This window comes from Melopsittacus undulatus, chromosome 3, assembly GCF_012275295.1.
Source record: "Melopsittacus undulatus isolate bMelUnd1 chromosome 3, bMelUnd1.mat.Z, whole genome shotgun sequence".
Classification (NCBI taxonomy): Eukaryota; Metazoa; Chordata; class Aves; order Psittaciformes; family Psittaculidae; genus Melopsittacus; species Melopsittacus undulatus.
In genome coordinates this window covers 11,301,229-11,316,174 of record NC_047529.1, presented here as the reverse complement: position 1 = coordinate 11,316,174, position 14,946 = coordinate 11,301,229, and the positions used below count along the sequence as shown (strand labels likewise).

The 14,946-nt window shown below is 39.3% G+C and overlaps 1 protein-coding gene across 8 annotated transcripts in view; it reads left to right on the top strand.

The window, feature by feature from the left end:
* The window catches only part of EHBP1 (EH domain binding protein 1), a 223,812-nt gene that overhangs the window by 180,906 nt on the left and 27,960 nt on the right, over positions 1-14,946 (top strand). For 3 of the 8 annotated variants that reach the window (XM_031047567.2, XM_031047566.2, XM_031047570.2), the window contains 4 exons: positions 415-542; positions 3,183-3,324; positions 3,475-3,581; positions 6,279-6,402. In XM_031047567.2, the coding sequence (XP_030903427.2) occupies positions 415-542; positions 3,183-3,324; positions 3,475-3,581; positions 6,279-6,402 (501 nt within the window). The remainder of the gene's footprint in view (positions 1-414; positions 543-3,182; positions 3,325-3,474; positions 3,582-6,278; positions 6,403-14,946) is intronic. The other 5 variants (XM_005147433.4, XM_005147432.4, XM_031047571.2 and 2 more) reach the window with 3 other exon arrangements.

Genomic DNA, 14,946 nt, shown 5'->3' with positions numbered 1-14,946 from the left:
AGGGGTCATCAGTACACAGAATATGTGGTAAATTGTTATATGTCATCTTAAAGTCAGTGGCTTTTTAAGTGTGATTTTATACTAAAGCATAGGGATGTACAGATTGAGAGTAACTTAAATTAAACTTTGTCTGTTTTCTGTGGCTTTCATCTACTGTCTTCAAGCACATTTACTTATTCAGCTGAGTGCTACATACATTTCTTTAGAAAAGTTAGGAATTATCTATGTACATTACACAAATCTACACCAATCCAAATTGCAAAAAATAGATATAATTTTCCTTCTAGTTTTTACTTCTTTAGTTTGAAATGATAGCAAAGTGAATTAAATCTACCTTTTAAATTGCTACATTGTTGTAGCGACTCTGCATTTAAATGCATCTCACTCTGTTGTATGTGGTATTTGCATATTTAGCAGAACAAAACAGTAAGTTGGTGGATTTGAAGCTGAAGAAGCTCCTAGAAGCTCAGCCACAGGTGGCAAATTCACTCTCCAGTGCTGCTCAGAAAGCTGTAACTGATAGCTCAGAGCAAGACATTAAGGTAAGTTTTGATTAACGCTTTTGTCTCAGTACCTGTGTGTTCCGAATTCCGGTTTGTACTTTGTGAGGAGGAAAATGATTTCTTATCAAACCCTTCCCAGTAAGAAATGCAGAAAATCTTCATGGCAGTGCTGTTGCATAGTTTGTGATGCACTGGGGTGTTTTCCTGTTGATTAATCAACACTTTTCCTTCTTTTTTTTTCTGATCTTGGTACTTGTCATTGGCATAACACTTACAGATGTAAGAAGCGTCTCTTAGTTCTGACTTAGTTTTGTAATTTAAATCAGAAATGCAGCACGGGCTCCATCCTGCTGCTGGTGCAATCAGCAGCGAGGCTCTCCCTGACTTTGATATGAGGATTGGACTCTCAGTGATTTGCTTCTTTCCCAAGCCTGACCCTCAGTTTTTTCTCTATTGAAGTTAAGCCATGGTACACTTTAAAGGTGTGCATACTTGGGTGCTTGACAACGAGTGCTTCTGAGAAAAACAGATGTGATTATATGGTGTATGTGGTAATTTTGCCTATTTTAATGTTCACCACTTCAGCATAAAATGCACACCAATCGGTTTTCGATTTCATTTTCTTAATTAGACCCCTTGAGTTCTTACTATTATATATCTTTAAAAAAAAATAGTCCCAGTATGTCATTAATATCCCTATGGCTCTGGGGCACTTCCAGTTGGGTATAACTTTTCACCCACCTGCAGTCTGTGGGGAAAGCACTGCTGACTGAAAGGATTTCCTTCCCCAGATACAGAGATGCTTTGAAGTCCCAAAACAATGACTTTCATTGCTTTTCCCTTACACTGTCGGTTCCTATAAATTGGTGATGAAAGTGTGTGGCAGCAGCAGAGGACTTTCGGTCTCTATCTTTGAACAAAAGGAAGCCTGGATCAAGTCTGATTTTTGCGTTCAATTTAGCTTTCTGCAGTGGATTTAATGCAAAATGAAGCTGGCCCAAGAATAATACAATGGATTGAAAAGGCTAACTGAATTAGTGGGCTTAGAGGAATACATTTGTAAAGTGGCAGAAGTCCCCAGTCATAAAAAGGTTTCTTAAAATGGGATTTACTGGCTAATCACACTGATATTTTAGCATGTTGCCAGGCCTAAAAAAATTAGTCATGTTTGTTTATTTTGGTAAAGACTGTGGTTTAGGCTGTCAGATGGTTATTGTGCTAATAACAGGAAACCATCTTTTATTTAACTGGAATCATAACCACCCGATTAGTGCAGCTGAAAAGTCATCCAAGGGATATGAGCAATACTTTTTGTAAGCTTAATTCGACAAATGACACACAGGCTATCTCTTAGGGTAATTTGGTATCACCTAACCTGATGAAAATGGTATTTCTCTTTATAAAAAAAGCTTCTGTGAAGGAGCCGATTAATTTTTTTTTCTAAGGTGCTCCCACAAAAGGTGCAACTTAACAGTTTATCCCTGTGTGCGTCTTTCTAAGGAGGAGTTGGAAAGCGGCATTATAAGGAATATATGGTGTCCATCTGTTCTCATGGAGCTCTTGGCATTGAGGTGGATTTGTTTTTTAATAAAATGCAGTTTACACGTTTCTAAATGAGGCATTCTGTGTTTGTGGAAAAGGATAAACTGTTACCTTCCCTTGGGGATTGTGTATCCCCGGCCTCCTTGAGGCTAGAGAATAGGCCATTGGAGAACTCCCTCATTACCAATTGTCTCAATGCAGAGGAAGGGCAAAGTCTTGGTAGCTTTTGATAACCAGTTTCAGCATTCAGCAGGCTTAGCTATTAGTCATGCATCTTAGCCTTTCCCTATTTACTTTCAAAACACTTAATAAAAATAATAAAAGATTAGGTATAAAATGAAATATTTGTTTGGTACACAGCACCTCGGTATCTGCAGCTTCCACACACTGCGGTGGTTCAGTCTTCTGGGATATTTCGTGTTGATAGAATCATTTGAATTTGTTACCAGTATTAACATAGGAAGCCCTGGAAAAGATAATTGTAGTTTCCTTAGCTGTAAAGGGCTTACTTACAAATCTGGCTTTGGAAAGTTATAGCCGATGAAATGCAGTTCAGTGGGGTAGTATTATAATCCTACCTTTTAGCCTTCATCCAGCATTAGTGGTTTATCTCAATGGGCATAAAATTAGAAACTAGTTCTTCTTGTCATACAAGTCTGTGGGACTACAGAAAACGACAGATTTCTTTGCCGGGCAGGGAGACAGGCTAAAGGCAACATGCTTTTAAAACGATACAGATCGTGTTCAGGGGTAGAGACGCCGCTACTTGGCAGCAGCACGCACACAGTGCTTGGCAAATCAAAGTTGCAAAGGAGTGATTGTGATTTTTTCCTTTAAAATCAGCATCGCTGGCAAATGCCCTTCACAATTAATAGGTCTGGCTGTTTAAGTAGAGAGTCCTGCAGGAGGGTGCCCACGTATAGCAAAAAGCTAGGCGTTGCCATCACATGTTAAACAGAAACAGGGAAAAGTTAATCACTCTTTTTAACGCAGCTGATACTTTCATCCTATATAAACCACAGCCTGAGTTGTGAAAGCAAAAGCTGTATCCTGTCCCCTCACTGAAACGTACCTTTCGAATTTGTGTCTTCCATTTGTAAACAAAAGAAACTGTTGTGTGTCTGGTTTTTCCCCTAGCAGAATGGAACAGAGGAACATCGTGCTGAGCGATTACAAAAAGCAGCAGAACGGTTTAGAAATCCTGTTGTGTTCAGCAAGGACTCTACCGTCAGAAAAACTCAGCTCCAGTCTTTCAGTCAATACGTGGAGAGCAGACCAGGTAGGAGAAAATATAAAACCTGTTTTCCCATCTTATGATTTAATAATATTTAACAATAAATATATGAAAACCCGATAATGTAAGTCCACATTTCAATACATAAATATCAAGCTTTATAATAATTTTACATGTCTTTTCCCTTTTTTCAAGAGATGAAAAGGCAGAGATCAATACAGGAAGATACAAAGAGAGGAAATGAGGAGAAGGCTGCGATAACTGAGACTCAGAGGAAGCCATCAGAAGATGAAGTGCTTAATGTATATTAATTTTTTGTCTGGTTTCATGATTGCTGATAATTCCAAACTGTATGTGGAAATAGTGCCTTTATTTGTTAAAATGAGATGTTAGGTTTTTTTAGATGTCAATCTCCAGTGCATTCAAAGCAGAGTGAGAGGGGTGCACTGTTGAATTAGTCTGCAGTGTGGTGATAATTGTCAGATAAAAAAAATGAATTTTTCAGAGTTCCACAGCCCCAGCTTCCTTGAGACATTTCCATCAGGGCACTTCCCATAAAGAGATTCCAGTATTGATCTACCGGGAGGATTTTAATTATTACAATAGCAGATACCGCAGAGCTGCAGTTAGAGGGAAGAGTCACATGAGACCTGCTAGAATTTCTCAGCCAACCCATTTTGTTGGCTTGGGTTAATGGGTGTTCAACCTTTCCATTATCCAGATCAGCCGTGAATTACTAGCTGAATGATGTTTGCATTAATATAATATATATGGTAATTTCTTCACTTAATTAACGGGGAGGTTCAGCTCAGTAGGGGTATGGGCTGATCATGTGTAAAATTGATTTGTGAGGGAAATATTTGATAGACCGCAGGGAGAAAGCTGGTTTTGATGGACAGCTGCGGGACAGAAGCAGGAAGAACAAGTTTTAACCTGAAATTTTTTTGTCTGAAAAACACAACACGGCCTTTGATGGTGGTCGCTTGTTGCTGTCCACAATTTACCTAAACACATTTGTTGGTTTTGTTGAAGCAATCTAGAGCTGAGTAGTGATTTTGTACCGCTGTCATATCTACTCCAAAACATCAAACTTTGTACGAGCTGGAGTTATTTTTAGGCCAGTTGTAGTTTTGCAGAGCTGAAAAGGTCTGGCACAGTAAGTTCACATTATATATGCAGATGGTGCACATGAACTCTTGGGATATTTCAGCCTGACACAGCATTTCTTTTCATCTTTTAATCACAATTGTTAACAATTATGCATGCTGACATTAGGGAAGTTTTCATACTATTTTCAGTTCATTATAGTTGATGAAAGGCAATAGCCTGCACATCACCTCAGCTCCCCTGATTTCCCTTTTTTAGTTTTATCTTCTATTTTTTTTCTTCAGGGACTGCTCTCAGGGAGTTTTGTTGTTGTTTTTCTGACTGTATAACAGGTAGAAAAGGGGTTTCCATTAGTGCTGATACTGTTGGCTGTTGTGTACAAAGAGAAAGACTGAATTAATGGGGGCATAATGTATTTAAATTCAGGTACCCCAGATTCCAAAGTTCTGTGCTCGTTACTGGTCCAGGGAGCTCAGCCATGCCATTAGCCTTCACTTTGAACATGTCTTTATTTGAAATAATATGCTGATGTGATTGTTATACTTGTTGCCTGAATAAGAAGCTGAATTTATGATTTCAGGCACATTTATAGAAAAACAATTGAAAATGTCCAACGAAATATGCAGCAACAAGTTAGCCTCTGGTAGGGAAATAAGTCTCCTTAAAAAAGCCTGTATATTTTTCTGTTCCCAAAGGTCAGTGATTATAGTTGCATCCTTTAGAGAGTGCAGATGAAATATTAAATTATTTTGCTAATGATTAGGTTTTTTTTTCCTGATTCAAACCATTCTTCAAGGCTCTGGGGCAGATGGAGGAAAAAGTGAATGGAGTTGCTCAGTAGTATTTTTCTTCTCCTAACTTATGCCAAAACATGTTTCAGGAATGACATTTCAGCATTGTATACAGCCCATAATAACTTGGTACAGCCAAAACACTGTGTGAAAGTTGTTGAGCCACATGAGAATAACTTGGAAGTACTACGTGACTGTTCTTGGGCAATACTACTAGGACAGCCAGACTGCTTTGGAAACATTTGGAGATTTGTGTGGTCATCTGCAGAGCAATGCTGAAAAGTTGTAGGGTACAAGAGGCAAACTTTACTCATTGGTGTTTCCACAGCTTCCTTGATAAGGTTCAATATGATTTATCAACTTGGCATCCCAGGGCTGCCTACTGCCTGGGTGTGAGCAGGCGCAGAGGCAGGACAGCTCGAGTTAGTCCCTGTGCACCTGAGCATCTGCCCAGTGCTGTTTGTCACCACTTGTCAGGATAAGAATCACAGTTAGACTAATTAGTGGTATTTTCACAGATCACCATGTAGGAGGGCAATTGCCTGCAGTCACAGAAACCCAGAGAAGCATGAGAGCCCAGGCTGGTGAGCCTCCATGCTACAGTTGACCCAGAGGAGCTAAACAAGCCAGGGAGCTTGTTTTGAGTTTGGTTTTAAACTCAAAAGCCCACTTTTTAATTCTCACTAGAGACTCTCACGCTAGTTCTTCTAGCCCCTAAAGTTAGTGTTTTAAAATTGAATAAGGCCTGAATGGAGTAGAAATGGCATGTTAAATAGTGCTTTATTTGGATTACACTTCCTTTCATTATGCTTTGTTACAGCAGCTTTTATATACTTAGAAATAAATCAGAGGAATTTCAAAAAGCAGCAGGGTAGTAAAAAACCTGCAAAATCAAATGTTCCCTAAAGAAAAACCTGGGTGTTTTAATAAACAAATAAGGACATTTGGCAAAATTGTGAAGTTTATGAAATGTAAGTGTTAGCTTTTTGGTAGTGAGCATGATATTTGGTTGTTTAGGTAAGTGCCTTACGAAGTGTTTGTGGAAAGGAAAAATGCAACTTACAAGTGATGTTTTTTCTTCTTGTTTGTTCTCTTTAACAGAAAGGGTTCAAAGACACCAGTCAGTATGTTGTAGGAGAATTGGCAGCACTAGAGAATGAGCAAAAGCAAATTGACACCCGTGCCGCGCTGGTGGAGAAGCGCCTTCGCTATCTCATGGACACAGGTACGGTGCCCAATTACACTGTAAACAGTTTTGGCAAATTGAGCGTTCACAAACTCTTATAGAGTTTTGGAAGTGTGAATCTTTGAAGCCTGAATGTTCAGCAAAACTGCCTTGAAAATAAAAAGGCTGCGATTTGCAGCCACCTCTCTGGGCCCTGGTGATAAGAGTGCCTTCATGGGAAGTGATAACTTGCCCTGATACCGTGTGAGCCAGCACTATTGAACAGTGTGCTCATCCATGCAGAGTTGGAATACACATCTGTGCCTCATTGATATGCCACTGCTTAAAAAAAAAAAAAAAGGGAAAAAAAAAGGAAAAAAAAAAGAAAAAAAGTAAGATCTTCAGTGTTCTACTGATTCAGTGGGAAAAAAAAGATTTGGCCAGCTAAAGCCATGTACTGCATGAAACAGAGCACAGTACATGGGGGAAGGCTCCATTGACTAGATCACTGAAATTTGAGAATACTATCTGGCTACTGATGCTCCACAATTATTTTATTTATTTATTTTCAGGAGAGTAGGTTTTAAAAGTCTGAAATACTTGGTGTTGTAAGGTGCAATTGAAAGGATTAAAGTGTATGGGCGATTTCTTGTTAAAAGAGTGATGGTTTTGACTTTGGCTGTGAATGTTAGATGGATATTAAGTGCTGATGGTCATCAGAGATGGAGAGATTAAAATGCATCAGTTGGAAACATGTGCTTTGATATTTCAAAACTAAATAATATCATAGGTCCACAAACTGTTCTTCCTGTCCCTTGGGGGAAAAAAGTTACTTGGTCTAAATTACTTTGTGGATAAATTGTTTTTATAGGTTATATGTATATGTGATGTTAGAAACTTGAAGCCTGTCTCTAACTAAAATAGCTGATTTTAAAGTAGATTTGAATCCAGTGTTATGTTTTGAAATCCAGACTTTGGTTGCAGTTCAGTACTTTGAAGTGAGCTTGCCATATGTGTCCAAATATTAGCATGGTTTTTACATGTATTTACTTTCTCATGTTCTCAGGTGGTTTGATTTTTTTTAAACAGCTTTGCAAAAGCACGTAACTCAGAAACTATTTCCGTCCTGGATGAATTCTCATTTAATAGGACCTCTACGCGTTATTGTCTTTTGAAGTACTTTTTCAAATGCATTACATGACCTTTAGTTATTTAGCTAGAGAAAATGTGTGGATGTTATCCTGCACTTTTTTGTGTACTTTGTTATACGTGTAACTTCTGTTCAGCACAAAAGAGCCAGTACAGTGTTTCACAAGTCTTAAGGAACTCCAAATACTGCCTCTAGGTATGTAGAGAGTCATCAGCATAGCACTTAGGGGGTTTTAGAACTCCCACGTTATTGTTTGATTTAGGTCATTTATTTAATTTTTAGAAAAGATTCCTTCCATTTGTATTTTTTTAAATTTCTTGTATTTTGAAATATGGCAAAAGTTACTGTATTCTTCATGTCATACAGACGATGAGGTGGTTTCTTTTAAGTAGTCTGCATAAAATGAGGAGTCCAGCACACAGCTAGAGTGGCTTATACAGCGTAGCAGTAAGGGTTGTAGCAGGAATACTAATGAATACCCGCTGCTTCTTTTACTGGGGATAAGGGGAGAAGTGGTGCAGCCATGATAAAAAATTTACTTTTGTACTCTTTGTCACTTCCTGAGCATCCAGAATTTAACTTAAACCAAATTATTTGACAAGTCCTTGGTAAAGATGCTATTTATGTTGTCATCTTAAAAACACGATTTAGGAGAAAATATGTGAAAAGTGGACTTTCTTACCTATAGTTAACTTTATAACCTTGAAAGCAGGGATTCTCAAACTTCCCTAACTATGGTTCCCATCTTAACAGAGAACCTATCTCATGTACTACTTCCCCTGTCAATCAATATCCCATTTGTCATCAGACAACATCCCTTTGGCAGCAATTGCAATTGCTTACATGGAAAAGTAGTGTTAGAAGGGTTTTGGTTGTTGGTTGGCTTTTTTTACAGTCGTTAATGTGATATAGTAGTGGAAAAAGATAAGAACATCTTTTGCTATTCCTTAAGATGCTGTCATGTCAGCTCTGTTTCTGGGCCGCATGTGCAGTCCCCTTCCGTTGGTTCCTCATCTGCCTAGCTTTCTTGTAGGCTCTTCTGCTTGCTTTTTCTCTCTTCCTCTCTGTTACCATCTGTAGTTGCTTCAGAGGATCTGCTGTAGCTCATGTTATTAGTGGCTCTTTTTCTCAGGATGGCACTTGTTTTTCTTCCATACTTCTATTTAGGAAATATTTCCTAACACAGACAAATAAGCAGCTTGTGCCTATGTCTTAGTCCCAGCTTCTCCTGTAAGGGTCTGGGCTGCTTCACCTAAGTGTCTGACTGTCTGAGAGAGAAATCTGGAAACAAAGAAGATGAGTCAACACCATATGACCTGACAGCTTGCCACAGACCACCAAGTGGTCTGTAAAACCAAGTTTGAAGGAAGAAAGGAATCGCAGCCCGAGAGCTAGAAAAGCCCTGCAGGGCTGGTTTTGCAAATACTGCCCCAGGTGTTGGTACATACCAGAAAGATGAGAAAGGTGACACGCTGCCAGCTTTCAGATTTGTGCTGAAAAGTCTTCTGATACTTGTTTTTTTCTGAGAAAAGGAAGAAGCAGGCTTTAGGAACCAGGAGATCCATATGGGCAAGCACAGCTGAAAGATCCTGTAAACACAACATGAAGGACAAGAACCACAAATGAGTTAGTTTTATAATTAACACTCTCTTCTAAGCACATCTGGTTTTTAATTTTGTGCTGCTTGGGGAGAGCCTCAAGCAAGTAAGACTCGCTGCTGACCTTATTCCTCGACAGCTGAAGCAGGGTGTTGTGTTGGTACAACTGTATGGGGAAGGGCTTACACTGAATTGTCCTAGTAAATGTCTGCAGAATTATTGTCCCCATCAGCACAGAAGCTCATTTTGTATTGGGATTTTCAGTTTTGTTTCCACATATGTCAAAACCAGACAAGATAAATGAAACAACTGGAAACTTACATCATGACTCAGTCATTGCCTTGAAATGAAATTCAAGAGGAAGGTGGAGTGTGGTCTGCTCATTCCTGTTGTGTCTGCTGGGGACTGGACCATCTTCTCCTTCACCACTGTGCTTGGCCCTGTTCTTTATTAGACTTACTAGGAAGAAAGCTCTCTTCCTTCTCATCCTCCTCCAGCACCAAACTGGGGGTGTTTTTTCCACTGAGGAGAATCTTTGCCACCTGGCAGCTCTTCATCCTCTGAGTTTGAGAGTCTTTTTTATTGCTCAGCCAGGAGGGATTGTTTCAGGCTGCAGCTTGAGTATCTATTCTGGCTACATTCATTTCCCACGAAAAGACTTCATCTCCTCTCCCATGTGTCAAGGCATTAAAACAGATAGGAATTTCCTTACTATGAGCTAGTGGTAAGACCAGAAATACATAGCTACACTAACCTCTGCACAGTGCAGATTTTGGTAAATGTGGAAGAGTTCATAGCTTTCACCAAAGGGGAAGCAGCTGTAGGTATGGACAATGTATGTTCTTGGTTAGATTCCAGCTCATGGCACTGTTTGACTTTATTAGGCTCTCTGCTTACTTTTTAGTGAAAGTTTCTTTAGTGAAAGTTTAGGGTTGCAAGTAAGAGTTTGAAAATGCCACTCTGGCTTTACTGGGGCAACAGTAGCTATGAGGAGCTGCAAGGAGTGGATCTTAGAGGCTCTCTGCACTCCATTCCCTTTCTGCTGTGGACCAGGAAGAGAGGAGTCCCCCACACAGTGCTCTCTAGTCCAGTCCCTAGGATGCAACCTGGATCATGGAAGTATCCCTTCCACTGCTGCTGCCCTTGCATCTTCTGCCCTGCATTAGGAAAAGGGCATCTAATGGAAGTGAGGCTGTAGGAAGAGAGCCCAGGTCCTCATCTGTACATGCATTGCCACTTTCCAGCCCAGCAAAACAGCCTTTTTGGCTGGGGAAGCCAAGATTCTGGCTCTTGGCCAAAGGGGAGCTGGTGTTTTCAAAGTTCGTCAGCCAGGCAAAGAGTTTGGAGCTGGCTGAAGCTTTGCATTTCCAGCGCCAGCTGCTCATGATTTGACTAGAAACACTTTTCTAAGATGTGTGAAAACATCGAAGTTATTAAAATCCCTGGGTTGCTGATTTCCATTTGAATCTGAATAGTCACAGTTTTATTAATATCCAGTAATTTATGTCACTGGTGGCGTAACCTCAGTCCTTGGTCTTTGCTCTTAAAATGAAAATGTAATCTCACCTTGTTCCAGTGTTTACTGGTACATCGCAGAACTGTGAAGAGAATCAGTGCTTCAGTGCCTTGAACTCTGTAGAATAAGCTGATGGCACATTTGCTATCACTGTCTGGATATATGTAAGAGATACTCATATGGACAGGGTTTTGCAACAAACACCATATGAAATACACTGTCACAGAAAAATCAGTGGGAGCAAGTGTTTAGAGAAAACACAGCACAGAGGTTCAACTAAGAGGAGTTAGTTGTATGACTGAGTATAGAAATCATACAATCTAATATCATTCATTTCCATTCTTCTTGACACTAAATGGCGACAGGGGTAGGATTATCTTCCTTTCTTCAGGATTGTACTTACCTGTGTTGTGCCTAACCTGTTGTGGATAAAAAAGTTTTGTCTCTACTCCTGACAGTGCCTTTCTCTATTACAAATTGTTCTGTCATTGTATTTCAAGGTGTCTATCATCTTGATATCCAAATGCCAATAAAAAGACAGAATTATCACATAATACAATGAAAATAAAAAACAAAGAAGCCTAGTTTACACATTTCTAATCTAAATTTAGCTCTTTTTCAGTCACTATTTCTTCACTAATTGCAAAAACAACTATTTGGGGGGAAAAAAAGGATACAGCTATCAGAAATCCTGTTATCTGACCACAGGGTATGAAGTGGTTTTAATTGTTTTTTTCTGATTAACTGCAAGCTCCCAAATTCAAGTAAAAGCATATTTGTATTTTCCATACGAGATCCTGTACCTTACCAATGGGTGAGCATGTTTGTGGTACCGTATAAGGATTAATGAAATAAAAAACCCACCCTCTGCTGCTGCTGATTGACCACTGATGGTAAATGTAATTGAATTAGCAGTGCACTAAAATAAGTGTTAGACAAAATAAATATAGACAAGAAAATCTGGTGAAAGCTTCTGTAATGTTTTAGATTAATAGGCATACAGAATTCTTCACATTTTTTTATTACGTTGTCCCTAGATGAATTCAAAGTAATTGGGGTGGTTAATTTTATTTACACAGAGCCGTTCACAGCGCATTAAATAATAGAGATAATTGAACAAGAATTGTCAAGTGTGTACTGATATCAGACATATTACAGAAGGGAATGTGCATAAAACTTCATTTCTATGCAGCCATTGTTTATGGTAATTAAGTACACAGATTTATCCCTTGGTTGCCTTCCAAGCTTATGGCAACTGCTATTGTTGTGCTCCATTAATATGTAATCAGGAAATAGTTTAATTTTCTAATCTGCAGTTTGAGAATTCACTTTCTAACAACTCTTAATTACTGCATTGCCCTAATGATGCTCATGGTTAGGAAAACTGAACCAATAAACTCCATGGAAGAAGCCAGAGGGGATTATACTTCCAGAGGTGGTGCTTACTTAATAAACTTGTTATGCCTTCACCAGAGGGAGCTCAGTGTCCTTCAAAAGCAACTAATTTTATATTTCAGAGTTGTACATACCCACGGTGCAAAGAGTTAACGTACGGTGTGTGACGGGGGTGGCTGTAAATTTGATTCACTAGAGAACCAGATAAGCGATAATATCACCATTTTGGTATTTTTCCTACTGTATGCTAATTGTAGAGTTTAATTGCACAGGAAATAATGCAGGTGGTTTAATCTATTGTTTTAAACTGTCCTCATGGGTTTATTTTTGTTAGGTTGGTTTTCTTTCATTAGCCACATTAGCTAAATGCAGTATCATAAAATCTTGCATGGGCAGATAAGCTCTAGATTGACAGCTATCTTATGTTTGCTGTTTTCAGGGTGAATCTTAAACAGCAGAGGTGGGGTTTTCAATTATTTCCATTCTCCACTGTTCCATCATTCACCCCAATGTGATTTCCATGCTTTACCTGGTACAACTCTAATGACTACACTGAAGCTATTTTGAGTTTGTGGTGTTGCTCTAAGATGAGAATCAAGCCATTGAGATCTTGCAGTCTATCTGTGCTGATCCTACCTGGAAGCATATGGTCCTCTAAATGCAAAGATCTGAAACTGGAGACCTAAAAGTCTGCTGAGATTTACCCTCCCTGTAGTATCTGATACACCTTGGTGATACTCCTTAGTGCAGGAAGTCCTGGGGGTGGATCTTGACAAGCTCTGCCTTTTTAAAGGTGCTTACTGTGCCTTGAGAGCCTTCTACATGTTTTTCTTCTGGGTTTGGGGCATTCGTTTTTTTCCAACTCATACCCAATTTCAACACCCCAGGTGCTCAGAACGGGGCAGGATTGCCATCTCCCAGCCACTGCTTCACCTCTCCTTTTTCAGGCATAAGCTTCCTTGTCAACAGGACTAATTACACAGTGAACCAAACAACAAACATTAGAAACCCTGTAAACACATATGTTGTGTCACTGCAAATTAACTCTTACCAATCGAAAAAGCAGCATATGCTTTGTTGCCACATGTGAAAGGAAAGTCACATGTATTAATTAGTGTTTTACACAGCTTTGAAGATAGAAAGGACTGAGGTTTGTAAGAGGGAAACATTTGTATTTATTAATAGAAATGGAAAAAGGTTGAGCTAAAAAAGTACAGGCACAAAAGGGGGTTTAAACAGTTGATTTCGGCTCCTGTAACAGCATAAAATTTTCACTTCTCATATTAAATCTCATCCTGGGATGAATTTGTGTTCACTCTTTTTACCGTAATGTTTTTTACTGTCCTCTGACATTTACCAGTGTCGGGCACTAAAACTCAGGTCCCAGGAAACCTGGATTTTGTTTTAGAAGTACATAATGTAAAATAAATTATGAAATTATATGGACATATGCAATATATAGTAAAGGGATCACATATCTGTGTTACACACATCACTGTATGGAAATATATACTGTTTTCTTTTAATAGCAGTCCAGGGCACATATCAGTGGTAAGTTAAAGTCCATGAGTACCTATTTAGTTAAACTGTAGTAGTTGTCTAACATCAAATAATCAAAAATAATGCAGATTTCTTCTCATCTGGCTGTATACTATTTGAGGCATAAAATGCACTAATTCTTTATGTCAGAGTACATGCAAAAAGGAGAGACAAAAGGCATTGGGTCATTAGGTAGCTGAGAGCCTGGGCTGCTGGTGTCAGGATTGCAGCTTCCCTCTATCTCCCTCCTTATCTTCAACATAGTCAACAGCTGTGGTGAGCCTGTGCCTTACAGCTATATTATCCAGAAGCCAGGTCTAGAATATATTTTTTTCTTGGGCAGCAGCAGTATCTGGCTGGTTCTTTGGACAGCTTCGGGGCTGGCTGGCTGACTGACACCATTGTTAACCACGCTTGTGGCTGTGAAACTGGCTTTTGGAACCGTCTCAGGGTCAAGTTGCCAGTAAACTGTCTGGGTTGCTTTGTGCTTCAGGATGCTTTTTTTGTTGTTGTTCTGTATTTTTTTCTTCTTTTGCTTTCTCTCACCTATTTGAATGATGACGAATGCACTCGCTGTCAGGTTAACAGAATAAGCCTCCATGCCTATTGCTTGTAATAATAATAATGCATAAAGGTGGCTTGTTTTGGGTATTCCTGTGTCTACTGTATTGCCTCAAAGGATAGGTCATCGACTGATTAGTAACCTCTTTACATAATTTCCCCTTGTAAACTCATTCAAGAGTGAATTTTCTACCTATGCTGTTGCATTAAAATCTGCATAGAAAGACAAAAAGAACTTCTACCAGAACAAGCCGTTATGCCCAGAGATAAAGCATGCATTCACGGGGCAGAAAATGGAAGCAAATAGATAAACATGTACGTATCACTGGGATTTTTTTCCTGCCCAAGACTAAAAGAAAGGTGCAGATGAGAGTCCCTGCTCCATTCGGTTACTGTGTCACTGCTCAGGCTTTCTCAGACCCTTCATTCACAACTACACTCACAGAAATGGCTCTTATATTTTTTAACTGGGAGATATGCTTGTCTGTTAGTTTTCTAGCAATTACAAGTATGAAATATAGAGGTGGCATTGAAAAATGTTGCAGCAAAGTGCATGCATTCGAAAAAATGCATTTTTCATTACTTGTGGGATGCCTCAGAAATAACTGCTGTAACCCAGGCTGTTAATGTATACTGAAAGAGTCACATCCTGAGACGGCAGAAGTAGAGGTAGCTTGCTTGAAATAAATGAAATTATCTCAGTTTTAGAGCAGAGGGAGATCTAATCTTACACTCCCTGTTTCATTCATAACCACAGCTTCCGAGCTGAAGCACGTGGGGACACGTCCAGGCAGAGGGCAAAAGCCTGGTACAAAAGTACCTAATGGTAAAGTGTGGGCTGAGAG